Consider the following 14,870-nt stretch of genomic DNA (forward strand, 5'->3'; position numbering starts at 1 on the left):
TTGAAAACACATGAATAACTCCCAGCAGGGGAGATTGGTTTGTGAGCTCTCATCTAAGAGTAGACCTGGAGGGTTAATAAATTGAAACTCAATCCAGACAAGATGGAAGTGCTGTTAGTGCGTGCTTCACCAGACAGGTTGGAGGGCAATTTCCCTGCCCTGAATGGGGTTACACTCCCCCTAAGGGACAGGGTCCGCAGCTTGGGGGTGCTCCTGGACCCCAGTTTAACACTGGAAGTCCAGGTGGACTCGGTGGCCAGAGGCGCCTTCGTTCAGCTGCGGAAATTATACCAGCTACGGCCCTACCTGGACGAGCGGAGTCTCATGACAGTTACACACGCACTGGTAACATCTCGCATAGATTAATGCAATGCGCTCTACGTGGGGCTGCCTTTGAAGACGGTCCGGCGACTGCAGCTGGTCCAGAATCGAGCTGCGCGGCTGATGAGTGGTGGGGCCACCAGGGAACACATAAAGCCGACACATTATGTTACATTGGCTACCAGTTGCTGCCCGAGCCCAATTCAAAGTGCTTGTTTTGACGTATAAAGCCCTAAACGGCTTGGGCCCTGTATTACCTGAAGGACTGCCTCCTTCCATATGAACCTACCTGGCAGTTAAGATCTAGCCAGGGGGCCCTTTTGAAAGAGCCGTCCCTTAAGGAGGTAAGAAGGATGGCTTGCAGACAAAGGGCTTTTTTTGGCAGCTGCCTCCAGACTATGGAATGCCCTCCCGACTGAGATTCGTCTGGCGCCAACGCTGATGACATTTCAGCACCAGGTCAAAACTTCCTGTTCCAGAAGGTTTTTAACTGAAATAATATCAGCTGTGGGTCTGATGGCGATTTTTAGAATATACATTTTAATTGCATTTTAATTATTTTGCCCTTTTATTTTGCCTTTTTATTGTATTTTAAATGCTGTAAGCCACCCAGAGACCTTCGGGTAGTGTGGGCGGCATATAAGTTAAATAAATAATAATAATAATAGATGGGCAGGATAGAAATATAATAAATAAATAAATAAATAAATAAATAAATAAATAAATAAATAAATAAATAAATAAATAAATAAATAAATAAATAAATAAATAAATAAATAAGAGATATAGCTAATTTTGTCACTCAGCAAGACTTTGTAATTGTTTCTTTCAGTACTTGTCATACTAATATAACAATAATATAATAATGAAAATAATCTTAAAGCTGCAGAGCTGGAAGAGACACCATGGACCATCACAGCCAGCCCTTGTCAAGGTGGCACAGTGGGAAATTGAACTCTCAACCTGATGCCTAAACCACTGAGCTATTCAGCAGCAGTTCTGCAAGAAACTGCTGCTTTTATTTTCAGTGCAAGGCTTAAGTCAGTAAAAAAAAATTCATGCAATAACGGAATTACAGATATCAGTAACTACAGATATATATACCTGTCTAGTTTGGTTCCTATGTACTTTTTATGTGGTGATCCACACACCGTTGTTAATTTTTAAAAATTTACTTTTTCTTTTACACATTTTAATTACTATATATAGGCTATTGTCCATATAGGAATGGATATCTTTGATCCATCACCCTTGGTTCAACCAAACGTTTGTGAATATCTAACAAAGATGACCTAGTGCTTCTAGCTGCCCTGAGTAGTATATCAGCACCAGAAAGGTGAGCTTTCCTCTCCCCACACATGGCACAAAAACCATATATCATTTAATGCATCTTTCTAAAAATATATAATGCCAGAATTATATGTTGGTATTTGCTTAAGATATATACAACTTGCCATGCCAAACTGATGAGGTTCCATGCACATCTTGGTCATGCATTTGGGCATACATTCACTTGCACAACAGAGATGCACTGTGCAGCTTATCTAACTGCAATTAGACACAGCAAGTTACACAAACAGAAATAGGATTCCACTAACATTTATAAGTCTCCCCCAGGACTCTACTGAAGATTCAAACTAGATTGGAGGTAAATATGTTTGTTAAAGTGCTATCATTTGTATTAAAACAAACATCCAAACCAGCTTGTGGGGGGAATTTTAATGGATATTTTGGAACATAAGGATAATCTACTCTTCTCTGTAGAACATTGACGGGTGAACATCACTAATGTACATGTCTTTTGTCGTCCCCATCTTTGTGGGGTTATGAGAGATCAGAACAACTGCTTTTCTCTGACCTATCAAGCATAGTTCCTTATCTAGCTAGGAACATGTGCACAAAAGTTCATTCTGCAAACAAGTCCCCCAGGTAGATGGGTGCTTGCGATCTGGTATTTTGTACACCAAATTTCCTATTTAATCAAAGTAGTCTTACGTTACCCTCAAAGTTAACTGTTTTTAGCAAAACCTCTCATCCTCTAATGATGCCATTGCCTGCAAAGCAAATGAAAGTGTGGTTAATGGAGTGAAACAAAGTAGCTCTCCTCATTGTATGGTTTATATAGCAACATTTATTTCCTTCTCAGGCTTTACTTCATATGCAAAGAAACACAGTAGCATCACTGGTTTAACAGAAGCCCATTGTCACTGGTATGATGTAACCAGATACATATATGCCGATTATATCTCCAAAATATTGGTTTCAAACACAACCCACATAATGCAGGAGGAGATGCCTCTCTAGCTACCACAGAGCCGATGGGTTTGGAGACTAAGCTTAAGAACACTTTTAAAAGTACACACACATATCAAGTAGAGTGGGGGGAAAAACCCAGGCTCATACATCTGTAAGACATGGAAGTGTTCTTAATACAAGCAATTTCATGATACAAACCCAAGATGACCCAGAGGGATAAAAGCTCCTGTTTTTAGTAAGGCTGCATTTGGCAGAAAGAAAGAAAGAAAGAAAGAAAGAAAGAAAGAAAGAAAGAAAGAAAGAAAGAAAGAAAGAAAGAAAGAAAGAAAGAAAGAAAGAAAATCAAATACATATTTCAGGCACATAAACATTAGTACCTTTCAGTTCATCAAGAGCTGAAAAGATGGTGCCAAATAGAAGCAAAACAAAATATTTATTGTAATATTCAAGAATTGTTCTGTAAACATAAGCCAAAGTCCCAGAAGGCTACATTGATGCTGTTATGAAATTAAGCAGCATATTTAAATATTGTACTCAATACCTTAAATATGTAATACTCCTTTCACGCACACACGCACGCACTAAAACCCTTAACAAGTCAAAAAGCAGGAGATGCAGCATTAAAGTAGCTCCCCCATCAATGAGAAAAGTCAGAAAGTGCATTCTGTTGAAAATAAAGTTTCCTATTAACTGAGTGGAGTCGGTGCCTATGCCTTCCCTGACATCTTGATCTGAATTGGGCTCCTATCTGCAACCTCTGTTTGCATATAGCAAGAGCGACAGATGTCCACAGGCTAGGAGAGGGGGAAAGGAAAGCAAACCTTGTAAGAGATCCTGAGCATGACTTGCTTCTAGAGCTGTTAGTGGTTTTGAAACATTCTCCAGAACTTCAGGTGACCCTCTTAAACACTCACAGTGTAAAGGCATTTTACCTCATTTATGGGCCAGTTTGACACATAGCAACACAACAAATAGCCAGTCTCAAGGGTCCAGACATTGAGTGCCTCTTGGAGTAGTTTCACGCTACAGATCAGCAAATTTAACACTAGCTCACTTGTGCCTTTCTGTGGTGAAACTTGGAATGTGTGAGGTGGCTATATGTGTTTATTTTGTGACGTGTTATCTGAAATCTCCCAAAAAGACTTTGCTGCAGAACTAGAATGAAACACATTCACATTACCAGCCTACATCCATTCTGGGACTTCACCACAAAGGCAGATACTGAGCACAGTGTGCGATCATTACTTATGGTCTGACTGGAAACACCCTCCTCAACAAGACCAGCACTGAGGAGGGGGGGGAAAAACCCAAAACTAATGTTACCATATACAGTACAGCAGTTTGCAAAACTGACATTAATACTTATATCAAGTACAAAAGCATGCCTCCTCTACTTCAGAGATATTCAAGATGTTCAGTTTTCCAAACATTTGTAAGAAACTACCTTGCTACCATCATTGAAAACTTATTTGCAGAAACAGAAATGAATGCAATATTCTGCCATAAAAGGAAGCAAGGTGTTGCATAATAAAGACAATCAGAACTACATCTGGCATACACTCAACCGCTTTTCTCCCTTATCACTACAGTGCACACTCAAAATGAGAGCTGAAGGTTGTGATTTAGAGAGAAATGCAGAGGTTTTTTTTAAGAAACAAAACAATTACCCTATCCCAAAGTATACACCAGCTACCCCGATAAAGAAAAACACCCGTTAACAGACTGGAGGAGATTACAAGTCAGACTATCTTGATCTGAAGTATATCATATGAGAGATAAGAAACTTCTTTTTTCTTTATTAAGTGACCTATCTCATACTTATAGCATTAAAGGTTAGGAAGCCTTGGCTTCAAGATCTAAAAATGTAATGGCATTTTTGTTGCTTTTTCTGCCTGTCCTTCCCTAGTGGAAGAGCAATGCCTATCTAACTTTGTCCAGACCACAGAAGAGCAGATGAAACTTTCAAAACAGCTGCTTTTGTTCTTCAATTAAAATTGTACAGCACAGGTACTGTATGCTTGCAGTAATGCATGGGAGACAATTTGGAGCATTAACCAACAGGTGGTCCATCTAGTAAAAAGAACCCAAAAGAAATTGCTAGATCTGTCTATAAGTTCAGCTTTATCCCACTTTTGAGTGTGTTAATCATGTATGAGGGCATTGTAGAAACAAGGCTGAAATACAAAACTGCTGAGCAGAGGGAGAATGGTATCCATTGATCTCACCTGTTTTACCTCTAAAAGTCCATGCTAGCAACAAGAAGTGCAAATCAGTGAATATTTTTTTTGCACTTTGACAGAAAGGGAACAATGCTCAGCTGCCATTGTGTAAAACAGTGGTTCCCAACCCTGAGTCCCCAGATGTTCTTGAACTAAAACTCCCAGAAGCCTTCACCACTAACTGTGATGGCCCGGATTTCTGGGAATTGTAGGCCAATAGCATCTGGGGTCTCAAGTTTGGCATCCACTGATGTAAGGCATTTGTGATCAGAGCCTGCATTTTAACAGTGCAAGATAACTCCCAAAAGTAGAGAAGAAAAATTAATTCATGGGCTGACCTGAAAGGTTTTGTTTTTCTTGCAATAGCATTTCACTACAGTGATTGTACTGGGGTAAGAACTATGCAATTTGTAAGACATTTCGCAATCCAAAAAAATCTTCCAAGGAGGGCTCTCAGAAACACTTTAGGAACTAATTCACACTGATGCCACAACTAAAAGTTAGGAGTTAGCCCTAATTTTCAAGACTGTGTGTGTTTGATGTAAACACATATCTATAGTTCACTTCAGACACATTTCAGTTTGCCTTCATTGCCAGAGTAATACCATATTTTGATGAAACAAAACATTTCTCTGCTTTATTTTAAAGAGGCTTGGGCAAGTAGCTCGAGTGCAATTAGCAAATGATCCAGCAAATGAATGACAGAATTGAGAAGTCACTTCCTCCTATAACTTCATTCTCTGCAATTCTTGCTTCAAGAGGTCTTAAAAGTTCAATAGAAAAGAAAAAAAACTGAACAGGGCTAGAATTCTGCTCTACCATATGGCTTCATTACATGGAAACAGAAGTAGGTAAAAGAAATGTCAGCCAGTTGCGACACTATGTCAGTCCATGGACAATCATGATGTGAGTAGATTGTTTCTGGTTTTATTAAGTGTTGGATTCTTTATTTTAATGTGTGCTGCCCTGTGTAGTGCTATGGCACTAGCAGGAGCTGTTTATTAAATTGAAAGAGAGGGGAAAAAATGATGGAAGCAAATTCCTGGGCTCACATCAAACTATAGTTACAATTAACCACAGCTTAGGCTTCAGGTGCAAGGCTGAAGTCTTGTTAATAAAAGAAAGTGAAGTAAAAATTTTCCAGTTCCTTCCTCATGCGGGGGAGGGGAGTGTGCAGACCGACTGCAGTTCTTTGCCATCATGACAAACCAATTGTTGATTGGGATGCCAGAATCAGCTCAATACGCTGCTTTAGAGGCAGCTGGCTGTGCTGTTCCAAAGAAAATGTTTCAAGTGTGCATTGCTTACTTAATAAGCAAAACAGCTCTGACTGAGACATAAATACTTTGAAAGGAAGAAATATATTAATGATTTGAGCAGCATACACTGACGTATGCTACCTTCCTCAAGTTTTTTTAAAGTTCAAAACAAAAAAAGAGAGAATATAGTCAGTAGCTATGCATTCATTTCAGCAAGCCGTGGGGGACCCTGCTACAAACGAGACTAACTCTGGTTTGGTAGTCCCAGCATTAGCTCTCTTTTAAAGTTTGGCTTCAATTCTAAAAATATACACAACAACAATGTTGTCTGGGGGGAAATAATAGGTAAGGAGGAAAGCCCCCTGAACGGTAAATCCAGTCTGAGAACTTGATCTTACAGCCCAGAAGTTATTTGTATTCGTATGGTAAAAAATTGTATTTGCAAATCAGTCCATTTTCTTGACATCACAGGCCTAATACAAACAAGGCTATTGTTTTTGTCAACAGAACTAGATATGGTTTAAGATGCTACCACTAATATACCTACTTAGAATAGCATTCACTTTTTCATTTAAGAAGGAAGTCTAAAATTCTCAGGTTGTGTGTGTGTCTGTTTCTTTTTAATGCCAACTTTGGTTTCTTCTCCCTATGGTTTGCAACATGTTAAAAGAGACAAGCACGCATCCCCCAAAAAATCAGTAAGCAGAAATAGCAATCCTAAGATGAAGCCCAAAATGGAGGGAGAAATGGGTTGTTGGAGAACATCTTTTTTAACATTAAAATCCAACCAAAACTGGCTGAGCAAAGTTACTGCAACATTGGCAAACTTTTCTGTGCTATTCAATGAAAAGTTAACACAAGCACATGTTGTGTCAGGACGGCACCATGATGTTCTTTCCAACAGGCAGCCAAGATTTAAGTGTTGTGACGAGAACCGGGACTTCCAAGAATTACATTATTTTATAATGTCTTTTAATGCCTGAGTTTCTCTTTCCACAGTCAACATGTGGCCAAACTCAGATTTCCCTTGGCACAACTTTTGGAATTATAATGACGATTCAAACTGTTTGTGACGGTGAGGGCCGGACTGTAATTTTCCTGCAGGTATATGCTCTTTTTTAGTCCTCCGGGTTTTGTGATGTGGAGAGTCGATGACTACTTCTGTGCATGAAATACTAATAGGAGGGGACTTTTCTGGCGTCTTTACAGTACTCTTTTCCACACCCGTACAACACTGCTTCAGTGCACACTGGGTTCTGCAGGGTAATTCACATTTGCTTATAGTCTCAAAGCTCATGTCTGCATCCACAATGGCAAATTCAGGCTGAATGGTGGTTGCATGGATCCCTGCATCATGAAAGATTTCTTTAATATGCTTGGCCACTTTCATGTATGTTTCTGGGTCCTTGCATTTGATATGAGCAGTGCCAATGATCCTGTTTCCTGCAAGCTGCCAAACATGCAGTTCGTGGACTGCTTCAACTTCTTTCAGTTTGCGGAGCTTCTCGTTCAAAGAGCAAATATCAATCTGCTTGGGAACAGTTTGCAAAAGGATAAGGGCAGATTCTTTAAGCAACGGGTATGTTGTGTAAAGGAGAATGCAAACCATTATCAGACACAGTGCAGGATCTAAATATAGAAGCCAGCAGGGCCCGGTCACATGAATTTTCTCCTGTTCAGTTGCATTCAATCTGTTGAACATCTCAGTAGTGTTTTCTCCACACTGGTCGTTAACACATGGGTTTATACAAGGCCCATCCTCTGGGCAAGGTGTCCAGTAAGAGTAAAACACTAAGGCATTCACTACAACAATAACAGAACCCAAGGCATCTCCAAGGACATGAAGAAATACTCCACGCATGTTGAGTTGAGAGTCACTGTCTTCATCTTCGTCTGTTACTGGAGAGGTAAAATCATCAATATTCCCATTGGGATGGAGTTCCATTTGCTTCTCTTTTGCTCCATGACCTGCAAAGGCAAGAACAAAATGTTAATATAAATAAAAAGGCATAATGAGTGAATCATCAAAATTTTTAGCAATACTTGGACAGTGCAACATTTGTAGGAGAGCAACAAGGCAGACCCCTTCTTATTTCCTCTGAACCATTTTGAAGTTATTAGCATATACATGCTAAGTAATGACTTCTAAGACCATCTCAATCCATGGTTTGCAAAAGCAACAGAGCAGACTTTAGCTGTTTCATACTCAACAGTAACAACACCTTATGTCAGGGGAGCTAACGTCAGTATTTTTAAAGCACATAGCCTTCATTCTCCCTGACTTGTAATTTTAAAATTCCAAATCAGAAAAGAATAAAATTGCGACAGAGCAGTAATATTTTTGATAGTGCAACCCACGTCAGGTTAGGTATACAATCCATTTACACCTCCAAACTATGAAACTAAAGATCAATTCGAGAATGCATTAATACTTCACAGGGTTGCACACAACTAGATCACTATTACATCTACAGTGGTGCCCCGCTTGACGACGATTATCCATTCCAGAGAAATCGCTGTAGAGCGAAATCGTCATCAAGCGAAAGTAAAAAACCCATTAGAATGCATTAAAAACGGTTAATGCGTTCTAATGGGGAAAATACCTCATCATCCAGTGAAGATCCTCCATAGGGCATTTTCCGGTGCCTATAAAGCGAGGACTCTGTCCTAAACACAGTGGGGAGCCATTTGTGATCAGCTGTTTTAAAACCATTGTCAAGCAAAAAATCGGTTCCGAAGCAGGGAACCGATCACCGTTAAGCGAAAAAACCCCTTTGAATCATCGTTTTGCGATCGCAATAGATCTGAGGGCTGTTTACAGTTGTATACTTCAAGGTATGCAATTGCTCCAACACTAGCAATAGCGATCACAAAAAACTCATCGTAAAGCGGATTTGTCATCAAGCAGGGTAATTGTCAAGTGGGGCACCACTGTATTCTGCAAAGGGCAAGACTTGTTTGTGCCAAAAAGATCTGAAGATGGACTTTCAGGTTTCAGACGTTTAGCCAAAATGTAAAATGCCTCCTTTAGCTCTTCTACCTTTGAGCCTAAGTTGGCACCTGGTTATAAGATGATAAAATCTGTAATAATTGAGAGGGAGAAAAGAGTGGGAGGCGCAAGCAGCTGTGTGATGGAAGAACTGGAGAAGTGATCTGAGACACTTTGAGCATTCGAAAACACTATACCTCCAAGGAAGTTTCACTCTGAACAACATCCAAGTCGAAATACATTACTGCAAATAAGTTAGTGCAAAAAGCAAAGATATACAGAGCAGCTTAAATATGCCTCCATGATTAGATTGACAACTCAGCAGAGAAGCTGCAGAGGTGTACTAGCGTTACTTTGAGATGGAACTTTATTACTCTTTTGTTGCATTTTGTTAGAACAATTAAACAAGCCTCATATCTCTTCCAAACCCTTACCAAAGAGTTCCTTAAACCTTGGTTGCAGATACTAGGGCTGGATCTAATGGCATTAGCAATCCCTGAGTTGAATTCCACTCAGCAAGTCTTTTCAGTGGAAAGTGCAGGTTCCCCCCACTCTGGGAGATCCCAATATACTGCTCCAACTCTTGGGGCAGATCTGGAATTGATGCCATAATGACTGCAAGGGAAAACAGGGTGGGGTGGAAGAATCAAGCTCTTCCTGCAAGCAGAACTCCACTATTGGATCAGAAATCTTCCATGGACAAAAAGAGCACTTCCATTCACAAAAAGCAAATTCTGGACCCAACCCATTGTTTGTGGCCTGGTACTAGCAAACAGTTTTGAGCAATATAACTTTTTTGCATGAATGATTAATTTTTCTCATATTGCTATACAAAAGGATCAGATAATATGGATATCATATCAATTAATTCTTTTTTCTCTAAACTGAAAAGGGGGCTGGGATACTTATGATAAACACAGTGAGCAACATCCTACTTGCCCAGTGGCTTCACCAACATAACCAGTACAACCTGAATCACTACAACTCCCACATTTATTTCACCAGTTCAACTCCACCTATGTAATGAATTTTATGAGTTCTAGTGGTGGCATCCAAAACAAAAACAACTTAGGAAAAGAGAGAGAGAGAGATCGAGATCTGAGGGCTGTTTACAGCTGTATACTTCAAGGTATGCAATTGCTCCAACACATTTGAATCAAAAACATTCAGGCCTCAACTTCACCTTTCAACTGCTTATGAAGCCCTCTCCCTATTTAAATAAGAAGCAGGCCTAAATGCAGCCCTAGTCAGCACAGCAAATGGTAAGGGTTTCTTAGAGTAGTTGGTCTAAGAGCACCTGGGGCAGCATGTTTGGGAATGACCAGTCAACCAGCTAGTACCTCAGTTCTGCAGACATTACATGGTTATGACAAGCTTTGATATTCCATTCTGGATATTAAATCTTTTAACATATGCTTAGCAGCAAGGTTCTTCTTAAGCTTGGATTGTCATTACCTTTACTAAGCATGGAGTTAGCCTTAGGATTATTTTAACAAATTTCAAATTGGTCATATCCAGCCACGGCTGCAAATGCAAGACAACAAAGGGGCTGACACTGTCATAACTTATAGTTAATGACACCTCTGGATTTGTGGAAGGGATATCGTTGCAGACCTTAAGCCAAACATGTTTCAGATAACCTGTGAATCAGGCAAGCAAAGACTTGCCCATGTCTTCAAGACCAGTCACAAAACATAGTGAGCTAATTTGAAGAACACAAAAGGCAATCAGCTCTTAAGGATCTCCTTCTTCTAATAGACTCTCTGGAACATTCAGCTTGGGCCCTTCGGTAGCAGTTACTAATTCCTGTATTGAAAAGATCAGCAAATATAGGTCCCAGGGCCAAATACTTTGAAGCTCTTGAAGAATACTGCTGAGGATAGAAGGTGTAAGTAGGGAATGATGGGGCTATGTTAAGAAGGTCTATGTGTCAATTAACCGTAGGCTCTCTACCATTCATCTCTGATTTGCTACCCATGAAAACATAAAATACATTAAATGTACTAGTAAAAATTAATGGGCCTGTTGACTTTATCTGTGGTTTAGCCAGTCCTTAAAGATCCAATTATTTGTCCCAGTGGTCTGACACTAAAAAATTAGCTATGCAGATAAGCTCAACTTGATTTTAAAAAGAAAAATCAGATGGCCAGTGACAAAAGGTCAATTGACAATACAGTGGACCCTCGACTTACAGACGGCTCGACTTACAGACGTTTCGAGTTACAGATTTCTCTGGCTGCAAAATTTAGGTTCAACTTGCAGCCGGAGTATCGACCTACAGACCAGAAAAAAACAAAAATGGAACAAAAACAGCTGGATACGGATTAATCGGTTTTCAATGCATTGTAGGTCAATGGAGCCTTGACCTACAGACTTTTCGACCTGCAGCCACCGTTCCAATACAGATTAATTCCGTAAGTAGAGGGTCCACTGTAGAGTTAAGCAAGAATATTGAACCAGAATGAAGGACTGCTGATGCTATCTCTGGAACAAAGTATACTTTTACCTCACTAAGCTGATATTCCAGGACAATCACAAAAAATTATACTGGTTTTGATAAATCCTTAATATTTAGACTGCATTGCCGGTTTCCCAAATATTTCCATCTGCAGAAGAACTATAGCTCACACAGGCAAATGGCACAGCCTTCCAGAAAGTATTGCTTTTCCAGAGAGTACATCCACATCCAAGATTGTGATAGCTGTCATTGATATGGACATTAAATGGGACCCTGTTACTGCAACAGGGTCCCATTTAAAATCCCACTTACAGATATGCTTCATGCAGAGACTGAGCAGGAACATCTATGAATCCACTCTGCTCCACAAAATAGCCATGTAGAAATTATCTGCAGCAATTGTTCTTTAGACTTATGTGAGCTGGCTGGATAGCTCAGTGGTTTAGGTATCTGTCTGTGCAGCTAGGGGATTGGGAGCTTGATTCCCCACTGTGCCTCCAGGGGGAAGAGCCAGTATGTGTGACTTGGGCAAACTGCACAGTCCTTCCAGGGTGCCCCACAAGAAGGGAATGGTAAACCATTTCTGAGTATTCTCTACCAGGAAAAGGGTAACCATAAGTCAAAGGTGACTTGACAACATATGATTATTATTATTATAGTTATGGGGAGATATCCTTTCATATACAATAGACATACACCTTACTGCATACCTTAAATTTCCTACAATTTGAAAACGATTTCAAATTGTTTCAGAGGTTCCAAGACAGCAACTCCCAGCATCCTTCACTATTAGCTATGCTGGCTAGGGCAGATGGGAGTTGCAGTCCAACAAGTTGGCCAACCTGCCCTATAGGAAAAAATATCAGTTATTTTTTTTACAACCCTTGCTGGTGGCATAAAGCTTTCAGATAATGCAAGGAAGAAGCCACAGCTACTTTCAGTAGCCACAAAACTTCAACACATTACAAGACACCCTAGTGCATAATCTAAAATGCCCAGGTAGCTCATACAAAACATGAGCATAAAGCATGCCCCAACATGAACTGGAAGCATAAGCAGGCAAGCTCTTCTGGCCATTTCTTACAAGGAGAAACTACCCATGTGAAGTTACCTGGATTACCAACTCCTCACTGAGAAACAGCACACAGATTGATAACTAAAGCATGTCCCACATCCTATTCGGATCATCGGTGAGATTCTCAGTGTAAACAATACATAGGACAGAGAGTCCTAAACTGTAGGCCCAGACATACACCTTGAGGGAGCTACCAACGATGGCAGTGAGTGCCAAGAGAGTAAATCAGGGACAGCAGGTGAAGGACAGACCTGTGAAGATAAAAACCATGCAGTGGAGAGCAAAAGGGGAGAGAAGAGCCAGCACAGCCAGAGGAGTGCTTGTTTTACAGCATTTCCTCAGCAGTTTCATTTCCATGGACAAGGTGAGGGTTCTTAAAGCTCAGAGTCCTTTCCCCAACAGTAGGGCCAAGTTGATTCCTAGAAGGCTGCAAAATAACTACTCCCCTCAAGTCCAGAGGAAAGGTGTCTCCTGCCTCTTATTTTATGGGGGGTGGAGGGAGAAAGAGAATTCAAGGAGCTTCGGAAAGAGGGGGCTCTTGTGGTGCCTTCCCCCCTCCTCCATCCAGCCCCATTTCCTGAGCTCACCTGGCTTCTTCTCGCTGACTCCATTGGAGGTGCTGAAATTGTCCACCAGGGTGTTGGTCTCCTCCTTGTGATGCCCGTGGCGGGCGGGAGAGCGGTCCGTCTTGCCCCGCCGCCGGTGCTGCTGCTGCTGCGGCTTCCCCTTCCCTCCGGCCCCGTGCTTCCTCGGGCTCCGCCGGTGCCCGTGGCCCTGACCCTCGGAGCCGTGCGAGTGGCCGTGGCCGCCGCCGCCGCCGTGCTGGTGGAACAGGCAGAGCCCCAAGACGTTGACCAGGAGCCCCGCGGCCCCGACGCCGATGACCACCAAGGGCTGCTGGATCTCGTGGGGCTCCGTGAAGCGCTCGATGGCCTCGAGCAGGATGGTGAAGCAGAGGGCGGTGAGGAAGACGGCGTTGACCAGGGCGCCCATCACCTCGGCCCGCACCCAGCCGAAGGTGTTCTTCTTGGTGGCGCGGGTGACCTGGGCGAAGCGGACGGCCACCAGGGCCACCACCAGGGCCATCACGTCCGAGAGCATGTGGAAGGAGTCCGACAGCATGGCCAGCGAGGCCGTCAGGCGGCTCACCGCCACCTCCACCACGAAGAAGAAGAAGGTCATGGCCAGCATGCAGATGAGGCGCATCCGCCGGCCGTGCAGGCGCCGGGACACCGCCGGGCTCTCGCCCGGGTCCTCCACGCCCATCGCGGAGGGGAGGGAAAGCCGGCCCGGGAACGACCGACCGACCGGGGGGGGGGTCTCTCCCACGGGGCTCAACCTCCCCCGGCGAGGAGGACGCGGCGGATGGAAGACCGGCCCGAAGACCAGGCGGCGGGCGAAGCTACAGCAATCCCCGCTCGGCCCCAGGCGGAGGCGGCGGCGGCCGGGCCACGGCGGCCGCCGGCGGCCGGCACCGTCAACAGTGCTCGGAGCGGCGGGGCTCCAAGGCAACCGGTTCTGCGGCTCTCCGATTGTTGCAGGGGCGGCTGCTGCTGCTGCTGCTGCCTCCCCTTCGCTCCTCCGCGCGGCTGCACCCTTCCTCCGCTTCTATCCGGAGCCCGTCTTAAAAGAGCGAAGGCACCGCTCGCAGCAGCAGCCGCCCCGCCGCTCTTTGCAGACGGTTTGAAACTAAACTTTGCACCCGAACCCCCTAACACTCCTTTCCACACGGAACCCCAGAGCCACCCACCGCCCGGCCCCGCCCCGCCCCCAAGGAGCTTCCTCATTGGCTGCGGCCCCGGCAACCGGGCGGAGACTCCTCGCGTTTCCCCGCGCTATTGGGCCCTGGGGACTCTCACGCCAAACCGTTCGCCACGCCCACAGCGAGCTTTCTTATTGGGCCCTGTCCTAGAAGATGAGGTACCAAATAGGCGTGGCGATCCTTTTTTTTAATTGGAAGGCAAGACTCTGTCACGAGGTACAACGACCTATCAGCCCCTTCCTCTTCTAGCTCCGCCTTCGAAAGTGTAAATTTTTTTTTCGGGTCTGGTGCAAAAGGTGGTTGCTTTGCACGAAGAGAGGAGCGCTGTTTGTGTGGCGCCCCTCCCTCTCTTCGCCCCGGTTTTCCACACGGCCCAGCAGTGGCAGGCGGCATTTTCTCCGTCCTTCTCCTCACGCAGCGTCTTCTTTACACCCGGCACAAGCTTCCCCTTTTGCCTCAGTGACGCTGACAGCCGCCCCACCCGCGCCCTGCTGCCTCACCCTGATAACCGTGGCTGAGCAGCTGTCAGTA

General features: G+C 43.4%; 1 protein-coding gene across 1 annotated transcript; it reads right to left on the minus strand.

Annotated features, from left to right (window-relative positions):
- Positions 1-2,429: 2,429 nt before the first annotated feature.
- On the minus strand, positions 2,430-14,345 carry SLC30A1 (solute carrier family 30 member 1). The gene is made up of 2 exons (XM_020794638.3): positions 13,165-14,345; positions 2,430-8,023 (listed from the first exon to the last, which is right to left on the minus strand). The coding sequence occupies exons 1-2, from the start codon at positions 13,841-13,843 to the stop codon at positions 7,101-7,103; spliced, it is 1,602 nt and encodes a 533-aa protein (XP_020650297.3). The 5' UTR covers positions 13,844-14,345; the 3' UTR covers positions 2,430-7,100.
- Between the last annotated feature and the right edge of the window lie 525 nt (positions 14,346-14,870).

Source organism: Pogona vitticeps, chromosome 1 (assembly GCF_051106095.1).
Source record: "Pogona vitticeps strain Pit_001003342236 chromosome 1, PviZW2.1, whole genome shotgun sequence".
NCBI lineage: Eukaryota > Metazoa > Chordata > Lepidosauria > Squamata > Agamidae > Pogona > Pogona vitticeps.

Bases quoted from the DNA above. Each gene is read 5' to 3' on its own strand.
- SLC30A1 (XM_020794638.3), bottom strand. From the start codon at position 13,843: ATGGGCGTGGAGGACCCGGGCGAGAGCCCGGCGGTGTCCCGGCGCCTG. The intron at 8,024-13,164 runs GTGAGCTCAGGA...TTGCCTTTGCAG, and splicing joins AGTCAGCGAGAAGAAGCCAG to GTCATGGAGCAAAAGAGAAG.